Source organism: Ostrinia nubilalis, chromosome Z, assembly GCF_963855985.1.
Source record: "Ostrinia nubilalis chromosome Z, ilOstNubi1.1, whole genome shotgun sequence".
Lineage (NCBI taxonomy): Eukaryota > Metazoa > Arthropoda > Insecta > Lepidoptera > Crambidae > Ostrinia > Ostrinia nubilalis.
The window spans coordinates 4,133,341-4,149,443 of NC_087119.1; the positions used below are offsets into that span (position 1 = coordinate 4,133,341).

Sequence of the window (16,103 nt, forward strand, 5' to 3'; positions counted from 1 at the left end):
GGATGAGTTGTCTCCCTTTCTTTGTTAGGTGTCGAATCATCCGCACGAATCGGGGGCATTCCCCTATCCGCAACAAATCCAAACCTGCACACGGCAGCAGTGCCGTATTATCCATAAGGCACTTTAGGCTAGTGCCTAGGGGCCCACTATGACCAGGGGCCCAGCACTCCCGATTAAAAAAAAAAAAAACATAGTTAAAGATGATGTATCAGAAAATATTAAGAAGTTTTAAACGATTATGTATCCAAAAAAATTAGAAGGGTTAATATTTAAACATGCTTCTTAATCAGTACAATATGTACATTTTTATTTTTTAATGTCTATGTTAGTTTTTTAAAAATATGCAAGATTTTCCTATTCTTTGTTTCATTTTTTAATGACTCCGATACTTTGTCCTGTAAATTGTGGTCTTTTCACTTGAAGGAAGACGTATACCTTTGCGATAATGATGGTACCTACATTCAATTTCGTAATGTAGATAGTAAAAATTTCCAAATTGCGTTGTTGTGGTATGAAAAAGGGGGGGCCCGAAACGAGCTGTGCCTAGGGGCCCCGAGATGGTTAATCCGGCCCTGCACGGCAGATCCAAACTGCACACGGATTATGTATTTAAGCCTAACCTTCAGCTTTTTTTTTTTTTTTTCGTCAGGAAAATACATTGATTTGTATACCCACCAGCCGCGGGGGCGGTAAGTGGGTTATGTGGGGTTCTCCCTGCCAGAAGGGCAGGGCCTACCCACTTAAAACCTGACGTTGCCCTCGGTAGCCATATGAGTCGGGAACAGCCTAACCTTCAGCTTGCCTCACACGACTGACTTGACTAAAACCATCTGGTTAACTCGTAGGAGCCGTCGTGTGGCCCGAGTATCCTCCGAACGAAGTGGTGCAGTACACAGTCCGCCTGGGCGACAGCATCGACATGCCTTGCAGCCACAACCTGGAGCAGCCCGTGTCTGTGGAGTGGCGGCGCGAGTACTCGCCGCTGCAGCCCGAGGTTCGAGCCAACGAGGTCAGTATAACACGATTGAGTTTGGATACTCGAAAATTCAAAATTTAAATCAAAATTATCTTTATTTGTATAGACTTATATTAGTAGGTACTTACAAATCGTCAAATGCTCCATCTCTCATTTTCTCAAGCCAGCGACTTAAGGCAAATTGCAATGGCAGTATTTACTGCAACACAAGATTTCAGTTCTAAGCTTAAAAAACTAAATCGTTATACCCGATCAAGTGTGGGAAATTCGATAAAAAACCGATAAGTTATCACAGGTATAGGAAGCTCGTGTGCCGACAGACTAATTAACTTAGTTACACGAAGGAAGTGACACTGGCCCTGGCTAATTGCATCCATCCGCTCAGGAAACCGGCCACATAAGTACCTACACTTCTAAAGCGCTAAATTTAGCCTGGATGGCTGTATGTTCTGTAAGTCATAGTTATCAGTCTGTTAACGGTAACGTTATTTCGTGTCGGTGTTATAAGCGTGGCATTATTAGCACAGATAATTTATTACTACTCGTAGTTTGAAGTGGCGCTACTGAGCCGCCCCACGAATTTAAATATACGTTTTGTCAAATCATTCCTTCTTACTACTTGCTTTCAAGTACTATGTAACGACCTAACGCAGTGGTTCCCAAACTTATTTAGTCTACTGCCCACTTTGAGAATAAATTATTTTTTGCGCCCCCCATTTTTGTAGTCAAGAGTCGAGCTCAGTCGATGTCTAAGAGTCCTCCTAGTAGATGATGCCTCCCAAGCCTCTACACAACGCGACGTCCCGATTTTTTTTTCTGGGTCTCTTACCGCCCCCCTTTAAGCCTGCAGCGCCCACAAGGGGGCGTTATCGCCCTCTTTGGGAAAGACTGACCTAACGCTTTAATTTACTGGAAACTGAGAATATTACGCAATTACCTAAAGAAAAAGCATTTTACTTCGCAAATATCAACACGCTTCTTCGAGTTACGAGCGTCGCATCAACACAGCCTTTTAAATTTTTTTTTCACCGACACCTAGGCCAGGGATGGCACGCGTTTAGCACGCGATACAATATCTTGGGCTGGCCACCGATCACAAAGTTCACTATGAAATAAAATATTACAAAAGAAAGTCTCTCAGATAATATCAAACTTAAAATAGCATTTTATGTCAGATATCAAACAATTGATAATTTTTCAAACAGGTAAAATCATTATTCCTCTGGCTTAGCAACAGGGGGAAATAACGGTACCAACTCATTTGAAGCAAGTACGTTCCACTTGAACTGTATTATGTCTTATTGCGACTTAGCAATGAAACAATAATTGGGGATTTAAAAAAAATCAAGTGCGGATCTGAATCTCGAACAACGCGGAAACGGTTCCGAAGAAATCGACTCGCACCCGTGCAGACGGTAATCACCTACTCGCATAGGGTTGTCGCTTTTTTGCCTGTTTGATATCGTTGATATACCTACCCAAAGATTTTGAATTGCGGAAAATAAAAAATAGAATAATATTCTTGTGGTGACAGACCCCCAAATCTCTTTCTAAACTGTATCTAATAATTCTCTTTAAACCTGTATCTTAATGCAACGAAAAACAATGTGATATTTAAAAAACATTTTTCCCTTTAGGCTGCCGAACCCTATAAAGAAAATACTTAACGCTGTACGTAAAAGTATAATTTACATATAAATTATAAGTCGAAATCAATACTGATAACCTCTTTCAATGGCAGGTACTTGGCGTTGGCGAAATCTCAACATTATTGTTTTGGTGCTAATAATTTTTGCTTATTTTTGTATATCGACTGTTGTTACTGTCTAGATTTATATCTTCACAAAAAATCAAAACATGGAACCTGCTCGACTATGAGTGCTAAATCATCTGAAATAGAGTTCAATATTGAGAGTAGTTGCCCAGAATGCGTGGGATCCCTAAACCTTTTAATAAATATTGCTAATTTCTCTGCCCTTATTTTGGGACCTTAACACAAGAGATTAATGTTCAAAACTGTATGGCCACTGGCTTGTTTTTTAACCCACTTCAACAAAACGTTCTCAATTCGGTTTGTTTTAAATTATTTTTATAAATAGATCAACGACAAAATAAAGTCAAGATTTCTTTAATTGTCTAGCGTGTTAAAAATAGTTCTTATGAATCGTCTTTGTTCTGTATAGAAAAAAATATAAGACAAACAACGGAGCCTTTTCATGTCGTTTTGCCCTAAAGCGCTTCGATGCAAGTGCTGAAAGCGTCGCAACAATTTCAGTCACCACCGCCTGCTGGTTTAATTAAATAGAAATAACGGCAGCGGGTACATTATTGATTCAGGAGCAGTTTCTGAATTTAGCGCGTATTGGATTGGTATACAAAATTAAACCTTATGAAGATTGGCATACAAAATTGCAACGTACTTAATTATCTATCTAACCAAATTTTCTTGTTGGCAGCCAACTCTCCACCTGGAACGAATTATGGAGGCAGACGCTGGTACATATGTGTGCCGTGTGAGCAACAGCAGGACAGCAGTGGAATCAAGGGCCGTGCTGAGGGTCGCTGGAGTGGTTCCAAGGTTCGACGGCAACAGCTGGATCTCCCTGCCCACCTTGAAGGAAGCCTACAGGCATTTCGACATCGAAATCTCGTTCAAGCCAATCGGTGAGTGACGATCGATAATCGCCTGTTAGGCGACTTATGCCCGTTTTCACCATCAATGCCTAATTTTAAAGTGATACCTATGGTTAATAATTTTGTTTTCATAGGGGTCACTTAAAAATTAGGGATTGATGGTGAAAACGGGCATGAGAGTCGGTTAAATTCAAATCTGTATTTCTTTGGATATGATTATGTGTTGTTTGAAATGTCCTGACTTATGTTTAGGCTTAAATCGAAATCAGTTTAAACTGCCTATTTGATGCCAGGTCAGGTTCCCTAAGCTAATCTGGGGGCACGGCAGTGCCCCCACCAAGTCGAGCAAAAAAGCGGCACGGCCGTACCATCCTTTTCTCGAAGCAATTCAGGCCATTTTCGACCGCCTGTAACTTCGTTGTGGATAAAACTAGAAGGCTGAATTTTCATTAGCTATGCAGGCATTGTAAAGACACGGTATATTTAAAATTTCATTCAATTTGAACCAGTAGTTTAAGAATTATAACGGGTCAAAGTTACTTAATTTTGTCACTCACTGACTCACTGACTCACTGACTCACTGACTGACTCACCGATCATCAAAATTCTAAGGCACTTCTAGCAGACCTAGAAGCTTCAAATTTGGAATATAAGTAGTGTTTGGTGTATGAATCAAGGAAAAACTAAAATATTTGGGGTACGGTAGTGCAACCGCCAAGTCGAGTAAAATTTTTCAATTTCGGTCCAGTTTTCTAGATACATAACTGCTGTCTACAAAATACAAAAAGAAATGAGATTTGGGGGCACGGTAGTGCAACCGCCAAGTCGAGTAAAATTTTTCAATTTCAGTCCTGTTTTCTAGATGTATCTAGAAAACAGGACTGAAATTGAAAAATTTGTAGACAGCAGTTATGTATAACTGCTGTCTACAAAATACAAAAAGAAATGAGATCCCATCAAAAACAATACTTGTCAAAAAAACCAAGTCTCGCAACTCAGTTGTTCTACGGTAAAAAGTTGTGAGATCCATGTAATACCAAGTCCAGGCCAGGAAATCTTTAACGTTTTACATAAATATATTGACTTGGCCATCGCATGAAAACACGTGTAAATTAAATTATTTAGTGCGATGGCCAAGTCAATAATTTATGTAAAACGTTAAAGATTTCCTGGCCTGGACTTGGTATTACATGGATCTCACAACTTTTTACCGTAGAACAACTGAGTTGCGAGACTTGGTTTTTTTGACAAGTATTGTTTTTGATGGGATTATAGTTTACATTGATATTATTATCGTATCGTACTTCATAGAATATGATTAGGCACGAATGGTATCATGTAGCATTCATGTACAGTCGCTACCATATTTAACCTTACACAAAATTAAAATCTCCTATAGATTGTAAATTTCACAAGTTTTATGTTTAAATTCGATGGATCAACCAGTTTTATATTCAGTAATTAATTATATTGCAAGCTTGTTCACAAATTGGAAATTCCATATAACTGGATTTAAGCCTTCAGAATTAATAGCATCAAACCAACCATTTTACTTTAAAATGACAGCTATGAAATATACCATCCATGTTTTCGGGCGACCTAAAAACTTTCTAAAACTTTTTCAAGCGTTAGGTCTTATCAAAGTGGACGCTCGCTAATTCACCCTTTAAATTCCAGACGGGACCGGACTGATTCTGTTCAACAGCGAGAAACAAGGGCCTAACGGAGACTACATCGCGTTGCAACTCATCCGTGGAGTGCCTCAGTTCATAGTCGACGTCGGCTCCGGGCCCATAGTCGTCGATGGAGACCGTCCACTGCAACTTAACACTTGGCACACAATTCGCATCAGCAAGACCAACTCTAAAAGTAAGTTAAATTAGATGACACATAAAAATAGGCACAACACTTCATTCTAGTCCTAAAAATGAAGTGTCCCCAAAACACTGTAAATCTAGAGTTTAATTACCAAAATAGTGAAGTCATCGGCTAGAATTGCTATTAAAAATGTACGGAACAACCGCTTCACACAGTTGATTGGTGGTGTAGAGAAATAAGTCAAGAGATGTCTTATAGAATAATAAGACATAATCTGCGGTAGAGTTCCCAAACTTTGTGTATTATTTTGAAACACGATGTCCACACGTTGCATTATCATTAGGCATCATTCTTGTAACTGTCCAGCTAAGTAATTTGATACGGCCCGAGCGCGCGCCTCGATGGGGCCGCCACCCGCCACCCTGAAAATCAAATGGCAATGCCAGATTTTGTATGGAAGGTGGCGTCTTTTTTTTTTCGCGCGGCCATCGACCAAATTTTGTTTTTTGATTACAAAATAGTGTAATAAACCAAACTTACTATAGCATGTATACCTCTAAACTCAGTCTGAACTGAGTTACGAGCATTAGAAGTTTAATGATTTTCATACTAGATTTGCTTTTTGCGCGCAAGTTTTGTAAGAAATTGCAACAAAATATTGCGCTATTTTTTATTGCGCTGATTCTGCTGCATACTGATGTCTGGAGCCTTTAATGGATGGTATTGTTTGTTTACACATACAATGTCATTATTTTGTTGCAATTTCTTACAAAACTTGGGCGCAAAAAGCAAATCTAGTATGTAAATCATCAAACTTCTAACGCTCGTAACTCAGTTCAGACTGAGTTTAGAGGTATACATGTCATAGTAAGTTTGGTTTATTACACTATTTTGTAATCAAAAAACATGATTTGGTCGATGGCCGCGCGAAAAAAAAAAGACGCCACCTTCCATACAAAATCTGGCATTGCCATTTGTACAGCAAGTAATCCTATAGTGAATAATAACCATTTTAGTAACAATGGACGTGGACAACAACGGACCGACCAGCGTGAAATCGACTGGCTGGGAGATCCTGGAGCTGCTAGAGCCGCTATACATCGGCGGAGTCCGTGACTACGGCTCGCTGCCCGCTCAGCTCGCAGAAGCCTCAGGGTGAGCCCCATCAAACTTAAAGAGTCTCGATATTATTTTTTTTTTAAATTTATTTAACAACTTAAAGACAGTTACATTGAGACAATTACATTTATATAGCTTTAAAAACCACTAGGGTTTGATGTAAAGCTAACGAGTTTGCAGTGGGTACATTCACAATTTCACATACAATTACATAATACAGCATAAAATTATTTTAATATTGTTACATTAGCTTTAGGAAATAGTCCTTCAGTTTATATTTAATATTTTTAACAGTGATTTCTTTCACAAATTCGGGTGGCATGCTATTTATAATCCGGGGCAGTAGGTATTCGACTGTGCGTGCGCCGTACGCGTTGTTGGCGCGCGGCTGCCACTGCCGGTTTTTAGATATCGCTCGAGTGCATACAGGGTGGTCGACCCGAGTTTTAAAAGACTCATTAAAAAAGTGCTCTTTTATTAAGGTGCATTGTATTTGTGTATGGATCGGTAATATCTTACAGTATTTAAAGAGGCCAGAGACGTTGTCTTGGAATTTGATTTTAGTTTTGTTGGGCACTATGGTTTTAAGTATTTTAAGTTGTAAGTTAAAAATCTGGTCAAGATATGATTTGTAACTTCGCCCGTAACTACTAAGTCCGTATTGAATATATGACTCGGCCATCGCGTTGTACAGCATTAACTTAACCTTGAATGGAATGCGATTATTCAGAATGGTGATGTTTGCTAAAAATTGCCTAAGCTTAGTACAGACACGTTCCATGTGGGTACTCCAGTGGAATTTATGGTTGATAACTAGACCAAGATATGTTTGGTTATCGACCTTGTCTATTTGTGGGCAGCTGCAAATAGTGGTGTTTGTGCTCATAGTATGTAGGCAATTATGATTATGAGCCACCAATTCTATGGTCGGTGTACTATGTCTTATGTAAGGAGATTTGATTATAAGAAGCTTTGTTTTATTTGCATTAAGGACAAGTCCAGCGTCATGACACCATCGAATTAAAGCATCAAGGTCCATTTGCAAGAGTTAAGTTAGAGTATAAAATGATGTTTCTAACTTCGCTCTAACGATATCCATTTTTTGTAAAAATCGACGTCCAAACTAAAATCTCATTCATCCTCATTCTTTAATTTAGCTAACATTATTTAATACAGATCCAAAACCTTTAGGACCGAATGTTTTTTCCACTGTTTAATCAGATCTCCGTACTCGATAAAATCACACATCGGCTTTTTCCGCAAACAAGTTTGCTTTTGAACGTTAGCTTTTATGTAAATAGTTGTACAGGGGCGATGGAAGAGTATGATTCGAGCGGAAATCCGAATGATGCACGAGTTACGATAATATTTGCCATAGGATTCGCAATGCCTGTACCTAAAATCTTTAGCAGCTAATAAATTGGTTGCTTATAACTATTCTTATCGATCTAGATTCGTGGGATGTGTGAGCATGCTAATCCTGGGTCGTGAGGAGAAGAACATTATGATGGAACGTCTTGAGCAATCGAACGTGCTGGAATGTGACTCCTGCTCGCCTAACCTTTGCTACAAAAACGGAGTCTGTCAGGTATGTGGTTAACCCCAATTTTCAAAGGTTAGACAATTTCTTATGTGCACGCTCTTCACGTGAGGCCTACTTTGGCCGACTTTGGCAAAGTGTGAGGCCTAAATGAAAAATGAAAGAATATTTTGACTTAAATAAACAATGTAAATGAATGTGTACCTGACAAGCATGTAATATTATTATGATTTTATTAATGGACATCTTTTTAATTTTAATTTATTTAATGTGACATTTTTGTTAAGTTTTTGCATGCCGACATTCGGTAGAGCACGCATGCACTTACAAACTGCTTTATGTATAATTTGAACAAAATTATGTACCGTGTCTCTTACGCAAATAAATGATTTCTATTCTATTCTATTCTATTCTATAAACTAGTTAGCTAGTCAGTGTAAGGCCTACACCACTTAGTGCGAGGCCTATTCTGGTCAGTGTGAGGCCTACACTAGTCAGCGTGAGACCTATACTAGTCAGTATGAGGCTTACACTAGTCAGTATGAGGTCTTCACTAGTCAGTATGAGGCCTTCACTAGTCAGTATGAGGCCTACACTATACATATTTGTATGACGCCTACACTAGTCAGTATTAGAGCCTTACCACACTGGCGGATTACAAGCGTTTTCAACGCGGAGCGGCGGAGACGCCGCGACATTTTTTAAAGTACTCTTAATACTGTAGATAGAAAATTTTACTAAAAGAAAACATTCCTTTATTTTTGAAAAGAGAGAGAACTGCATTCAAAGATTTTCGATTTTTTTTCGAAAATTCACTACCATACTACCATACAATTTTCTCTAGGTACATAATTAAAATAAAGATTTCATGGTTATCCTTTCATTTCATTTATCAAGTTTGTTAGAGAGATTTCATCCTTATACTTAGACAGGTAACCCTAACGATCGATGTAATAAAAATACAGGGTGTAATATTTTACAGATTTTAGTTTTTTGGAAATCTTTGAATCCAGTTATATTTCTTTTCAAAAATAAAGGAATGTTTTCTCTAGGAAAAAATTTCTATCTACAATATTAAGAGTACTTTCCCTCCAGGTGGCATTACAAAATTCCACCCTGTATAGTATCCGTGTGCAACAAATCACGTCTCGATATTGATGCAGTATTGCCTTAACAGGAGGCTCGTAACGAGCGCGGATACATTTGCCTGTGCGCAGCCGGGTTCGCGGGCCTGAACTGCGACCGCACGGGCGAGGCCTGCCGGCCCGGCCTGTGCGGGCCCGGCAAGTGCACCGACACGGCCGATGGCTACAAGTGCGCTTGTCCGGTCACGTACACCGGCAAGAAGTAAGTAAACAACAAAACAATACCTGCAACAAGTAAGTAAACAACATAAAATAATGCCTGCGGATACACCCACAATATAATCATTAAATCCGTACAGCTGTAAAAGTAGAGCTCGCTTCATTTACTCAGCTTTCGTTTATTTTGTGCGTGTATATTAATATCATTTCCGCATTAAAATAATGATTCCAATTAAAACAAGCAAAAGCAAGTTGTTTCTGATGCGAGCTGTGTTTGTCCGGAACAAACCTTTAAAACAGTGGTTCTTAACCTTTAAGTCACGAGGGACCGTTTTACCAAATTTCTGTCTTGTCAGGGACCACTTTTTTTTTTTTCAAAATCCTATGAAAGGGGAGGTCGATTTTTCACCCACTGTGCGCCGTTTGCATTGTGTTGACTCGACTCATCACGTCACGTCACTTGTTTATTGCGATGTCTTCGTGGACCACTTGGAATGGCTCCAGGGACCACCAGTGGTCTGCGGACCACCGGTTAAGAACCACTGCTTTAAAATGATACGATGAAAAAAGTGAACACGGCAATTTTCGGATATTGAAGTAAATCTTTGTTTCAGTTGCGACGTGAAACAATCGATCGAATACCCAGCGTTCACTGGAAGCGCCTACCTCGCTATCAAGGCCCCGAAGGCAACACGATTCTTCCGCATGTCCATGAAGGTCAAAGCTTCGGCTCCGGTGTCAGATGGAATCATCATGTACTGCGCTGAGTCGCCGAGAGGATACGGAGGGTTCACCGCCCTCACCGTACACAACGGACGCCTGGAGTTTACTTACGACATTGGAGACGGTAAGTGGCAGCACATACACGGGCACTAATAATACAATAATTACATACGCACACACGTGATCACATACAATCATACCATAATTATAATTATCCCACCCAATTCTAGATATAGTCCGAAATAATAACAGACATTATTATTGTTCGGGATTCTTATAGATATCTACTCGATGAAGGAGACACTGTTTCGTGTTTCAGACGGTTTATTACTTGTTACAAGGAAATACATTAAAATTGCGTAGTTGCTCTGATGTGAACGATGCAAAAACAAAAGATGTGACAGGCGCCCGCGGGGGCCCAGCGGGCGCGGGCGGTGGGGCACGCGGCGTAGTGATGTTCTTGTGAACAATTATAAGAAATAATATTAAATCTAAATAATATTGATACCGATCTCCGAGTATCTAGTAAACTTCTCTTTGACAACGAAGTAAAAGTAGACTGAGGCAGTTATTAGCTCTGATTGAGTCAATTTTATACTAATACTCATAGATATAAGCGTACATATTTTTTTGTATCTAAAAATTGATTGTTGTCTAGAAGTTTGTACATTACAGTAAGTAGTAGACACAGCCTTCTACAACAAGTACATACTTCTCATAATGACGCTACAGAGCTTATCAAATAATTTTCTGTAAGTGAAATGGAAACATATTCGTCAAAACCATGTTACAGTTATAATATCAAATTCTCTTCTGAATATTTTGTTTTGGCACCTCTAAAAATATTAACAGTGAATCGAGAAATCCTGCAAAATGGAGTCACTCTACATTAGCTAGCTGAAAATTGTCAGGGAGGTAGTTTAGAGCCAGGAGAAGGACATAGGATACTTTTTATCCCGTTCGAAATAAAAAAAAAGTCTGCTTATTTATTGCCATTAAGGCGGAACAAAGTTCGCCGGGTCAGCTAGTGACTAATAAAAGCACTTTCAATCCATAACATTGCTCATTAAAATCGACCATTAGGTACCTTGAATTGTTAATCTATCACTCACTAACGGTGCAGTCAAAGAGAACGCAACCTGCATAAAATAACAGTAGTTTATAGTCAATTCTGTATGAGACTAGTATGCTGAATACTAGAAAATTACTAGATTTGTCAAATTGCCTCTAGTTCTTGAGATAAAGACTATCGACTATTTCTATGAAAAAAACCTAAATAAAAATACCAATCTGTGTTAAAAAAATAGTTTCAATAAGATCCTTTATAAGAACGATATAAAAATAAAAAATGTATTTGCTGTTCATCAAATAATAGAAAAAAAATACAAAAAGCTTTTTATGTGAGCTTTTCTATTATGATTTTGGCCAGGAAAATTCCATAATTAAGTCCAACAGTAGTTAGCCATCATGTGGCGGTCCCATCGACCTTGGTTGGTACCTTTCTTCCACTATCCTGATGTACTTGGAGGACACATTCTCTTTATTCTTCACTGTAATAACCCAGATTGTGTGGGAATCTGTCCAAATGGCTATTGTAAAAAAATCAATTTATTATTCAAATTAGCTCCAAAAGTGTGAAAATTTTAAAACCATTTAGCAACTAATTCTGAAAAGTCTGGTGCTCTATGACTTCCCAAATATTGTTTTACTACTAAAACAAAGCTTAGACATGCTTCAGATTCAATTTGTGTTATGTGGTTTACAAACACAATGTCTTTTATAAGAGTACGGATTTGCGGTTCATCGAACTTGCCTGCTTTTAATTTTTCCGTACTCAAATGGACGTTTCAGGACGTAAAGAACTTCAATTTGGTTGGCTTTTGATAATTTTAGTGATTAGAAAACTCAGTCCATATTTTTGGCCTATCAAATTGAAGTCCTATACGTCCTGCTTGACTCCAGTATCGCAAAGAGTCTACACAAGGCTTGCAGACGATATTGGACCCCTAATATTTATTCTTTTATGAAAGCTTCATCCCAAAGTATGCTTAGTAGGTTTTTATCACTACCTCTATGATATCTTTTCTTTGCTTTTGTAAGTATACAAGCCAAATATTAACAAAAACTGTTGGGGTTGTAAACACAAGGTTTTCATCGGAATCCTTGGTGTCGACATATCGAGCGAAGTCCAGTTCCGTGGTCATTTAGAGGGTAAGGCTAAATTAGCCTCGAAGAAGCTTGGTGTCCTCAATAGATCGAGACGGTATTTCACTCCAGCCCATCGTCTGCAACTTTACAAGGCGCAGGTTCGGCCTCATATGGAATACTGTTCTCATCTTTGGGCAGGTGCGCCCCAGTACCAGCTTCTCCCTGTGGACCGCATTGAACGGAGAGCAGCTCGAATCGTTGACTGCCAGGACATTTCGGATCGGCTTGACCCCTTGGCGCTGCGTAGAGATGTATCCTCACTGTGCATCTTCTATCGCATGTATCACGGGGAGTGCTCCGAAGAATTATCCGGACTTATTCCTGCCGCCACTTTTCGCCACCGATCTACCCGACAGCACTTCCACCCCCATCACTTAGATGGTTGGCAGTCCACAACAGTACGTTTCTCTAGAAACTTTCTGCCCCGTACAACCAAACTGTGGAATGGACTGTCGTCTGCGGTGTTTCCGGACGGATATGACCTGCAAGCTTTCAAGAGGAGAGCGTATCTTTATCTTAAAGGCCGGCAACGCACCTGTAACGCCCCTGGGTCTGCGGGTGTCTATGGGCGACGGTAATCACTTACCATCAGGTGATCCGTCTGCTCGTTTGCCTCCTATCACATAAAAAAAAAAAAATAACGAACTCATATATTTTTAGACAAAAAGCTCTTTAAAACTTAATATTATAGGACACAAAGTGATAATTTCAAGGTCTAGTAGCTGATTACTAAATTGTTTTAACTAAATACGTGAGTAAAAATAAATAATAGTAGGGTATAATGAAATTAATATAACTTTAGGAAGGGTTGGTAAATTTTTTTCATTGATTTCTTGCGTCTCGTTTATCTCAAGAACCAGAGTCAATCCAAAGAAAGTAAATGCATAGCATTTACTCGTATGTCTAATAAGTACAAGTGTTTACAAAATCCATTAACAAAATAGATGCCGCAGATTATTTTTTTGTTCCGCAGTGTAATCTATAGTGAATATGTTTATTTGTTTGAGTGTAATGTCCACTAAAAGCCGGCCGCCGGCCATCGACCGTCGCTCTCACCCTTCAGCAGACTGATATTTTGTAGAGGTATATCAATAATAACTACACTCGGCATCAAATAAATCGCACCTCCCGCGACAAGCACTTATGAAACGTATGCATCCCTACTTCCCACCAACATTGGTACCATTTGAAAGCCTAGTTCTAAACTTCATTTCATTAAAGGAAAGGTTTTTACCCCAAAAATGTGTCTTTACAAGGATCCAGAGTCACTTCTTCAAAAAATAGGTAGTTACGCTATAGCCATTTTTTATGACTATAAAACTGTTAAGTTGGGATTAATCGCTATCCATCTGTTAAAGAGGACACGTGAGATCTTTATTTGGTTTTAAAACCATAAAAATTGGTCTAATTGATCCCAGAGGTGAGCCCAAAGTGAGGTATATTTTCAAGTCACATTTATGGTAAATGTTAATCATTTATTTAGAAATGAAATGTATTTTTCTTTAAGGATATTTATTAGGCTTTCAAATAACACCAATATTGTTGGGGTACCATGATTGTGTCAGAAGAAAATCTTTAAAGTTCGCGTCGCGGAAGGTGCGGTTTATTTGATGTTGAGTGTATAAACGTTGCATCGCGTAGGGCAGCGAGGGGACTTCCGCCAGCAAATGTAGAAAATAATTGCGAACATTGTTGGCATTTCAGAGTTCAGTATCAACCGTGCATAGGGGTTTTTGTTCTCATAAATTAGTACAGTTTAATTCTTATCTTCTTTATTCGATATTTCTCTACTGACAATTTTTGGCACTAGCTCTGCACTATTTATTCCAAAATTCCATTGCTGTATTTATGTCAACCCACAACCAAACATGTTTGGTTGTCAGTAAGTTTAGTAAGTACCTAATTAGGCAACCTTCGAGTGTACACGCATGCACAATAATGCGCTGCGTCTCGAAACTTTGAAGTTATACCAGTTATACTTCGAATCGATATTTTTTTACGATCTTAAGTTCATGCGACCTGACCCCCAGACGAAGGAAACATAAAAATACATTGACAATAAGGCCTAAATTTCAGTGAAGACGAGTCGCTCAGAATAGACTTGTCTGGAGGCCGATTACAAGGAAAGGTAACCTCGATATGTCTGGACTCTGGAACAAGACCACTATGATTTATTTTTATTTTTGTCACTTTATTAAGTTTGAACTTCAGTATCAATAAACGGTTACGTTTGATGTCGTCCGATGAAGCTGTATTAATTTGTTGGAACCAATATCAACTCCGAAAAACAAATTGAAAATGAGCATTCAATATTTGCACGTTAACTGCCTGCAACTATTTACTCACTCACCCCAGAGTCCAATGAAATACTAAAAGTTCCCAAAAATCAAACCACCATCTGCATGTAACATCCCAGATGCTGAGTATTACGTATAGTGTATAAATGTCTTTATTGCAAGAAAATATCGTTTTTATTTCCATATTGTGATGTTTTAGATTGATACAAACTATTATTCGAAAAAGATTCCTATCGATCAAGATTGTTTTAAAAAGTTAAAGTGGTAATACTCGTATTACACGAACGTCTATTAATTATCTACTTAATTACCTAGATGAAATTCATTACTTTATTTGGAAACCTTACACTTTCAAGTGTTGGACATCATTTTACATAAAATATAATTGTTTTGACACTACCTATAAATAAATATTAAATTGAGTATTTAGGGCCACTTCCGAGCTCTTATAAAGTCAAAGTATTCGTATAAGATTTTAATTAAATTCTATTTTAGTCAAGAATATTATTGGCTTAACTCCGCTCCCGGAAAAGCACATCGACCGGTAATGAGGAAAGAGGTTCAAGGCTATGTTACCTTTGCCAGCCTTTATTGCAGGAAATATAATTTCCAAGACTTGGGTATATTATAAAGTGCAGTCTTAACAGGTTACTACTAATCCATGCCCTCTTGACATTTAAAATTCTAATCAACTTGCAAATATGCATCCGTTCTCCATCAGGCTTTTACTATAGTGAAATTTTAACGTTTTAAACTATGTAGGTACTAGTGCTGGCACTTGCACAATCATTTCGTGCAAGTCTGTCAAATCAATTCATGACGTCAAGGTAAAGTGTTATTTGTAAGAAAAAGCGAAACATTTACACGGAATCAATATTGCTTGATCACATCGGGTTTTTTTTATGTGACAGGAGGCAAACGTTGTTTGCGTTCTGGCCACTCGCCACCGTAAGGACGCGTTTCCACCAAAGCTTCTCAGCGGAGCATATAACGCAATTAGAGAGCACTTTTCAAAGGAAATATCGTCTATTTGCTGATATCACCTCGCTCTCTCGCCCACCTCTTTTCCATCAAAGTTGCGAGAAAATACAAATAACTGGTTCCAGTTGATGAAATATTTTTCTCATCATACAGTTGCTTCGTAGAATTTTGATGGAAACTCAGCCTTAGTCCTTAGTCTAGCCGCAGACAACAGACATTTTGTCGGCCGATAGTTGGGTCGGGCTGTTAATCAGTATGGACAGGCCTGGCTCACTCCGCGCGGTGCATCCGATAATTACCTACAGCGAAGCGCCCCGGCGCGCCGGCGGGTATTACTTATATCAGTCGAGTGTCACGCGCGCGCCCGTCAGGACTTGATGTTTTACCTTTTAAATAATTCTTTTGAATACAATTTATGATGTTTTAAGGATTTTATCGTTAAAATATTAACTATTACCTTTCCGTGTAATGAAACGGAAGAGTAACATCAATACACCAAATTA

At 38.7% G+C, this 16,103-nt stretch overlaps 1 protein-coding gene across 1 annotated transcript in view; it reads left to right on the top strand.

Moving 5' to 3' along the window:
• Positions 1–16,103, top strand: part of LOC135087020 (basement membrane-specific heparan sulfate proteoglycan core protein-like) — a 235,366-nt gene that overhangs the window by 187,095 nt on the left and 32,168 nt on the right. Inside the window, exons 67-73 of the mRNA XM_063981873.1 lie at positions 846–1,009; positions 3,433–3,640; positions 5,288–5,479; positions 6,445–6,583; positions 8,000–8,135; positions 9,265–9,434; positions 10,006–10,238. Coding sequence (XP_063837943.1) covers positions 846–1,009; positions 3,433–3,640; positions 5,288–5,479; positions 6,445–6,583; positions 8,000–8,135; positions 9,265–9,434; positions 10,006–10,238 — 1,242 coding nt within the window. The remainder of the gene's footprint in view (positions 1–845; positions 1,010–3,432; positions 3,641–5,287; positions 5,480–6,444; positions 6,584–7,999; positions 8,136–9,264; positions 9,435–10,005; positions 10,239–16,103) is intronic.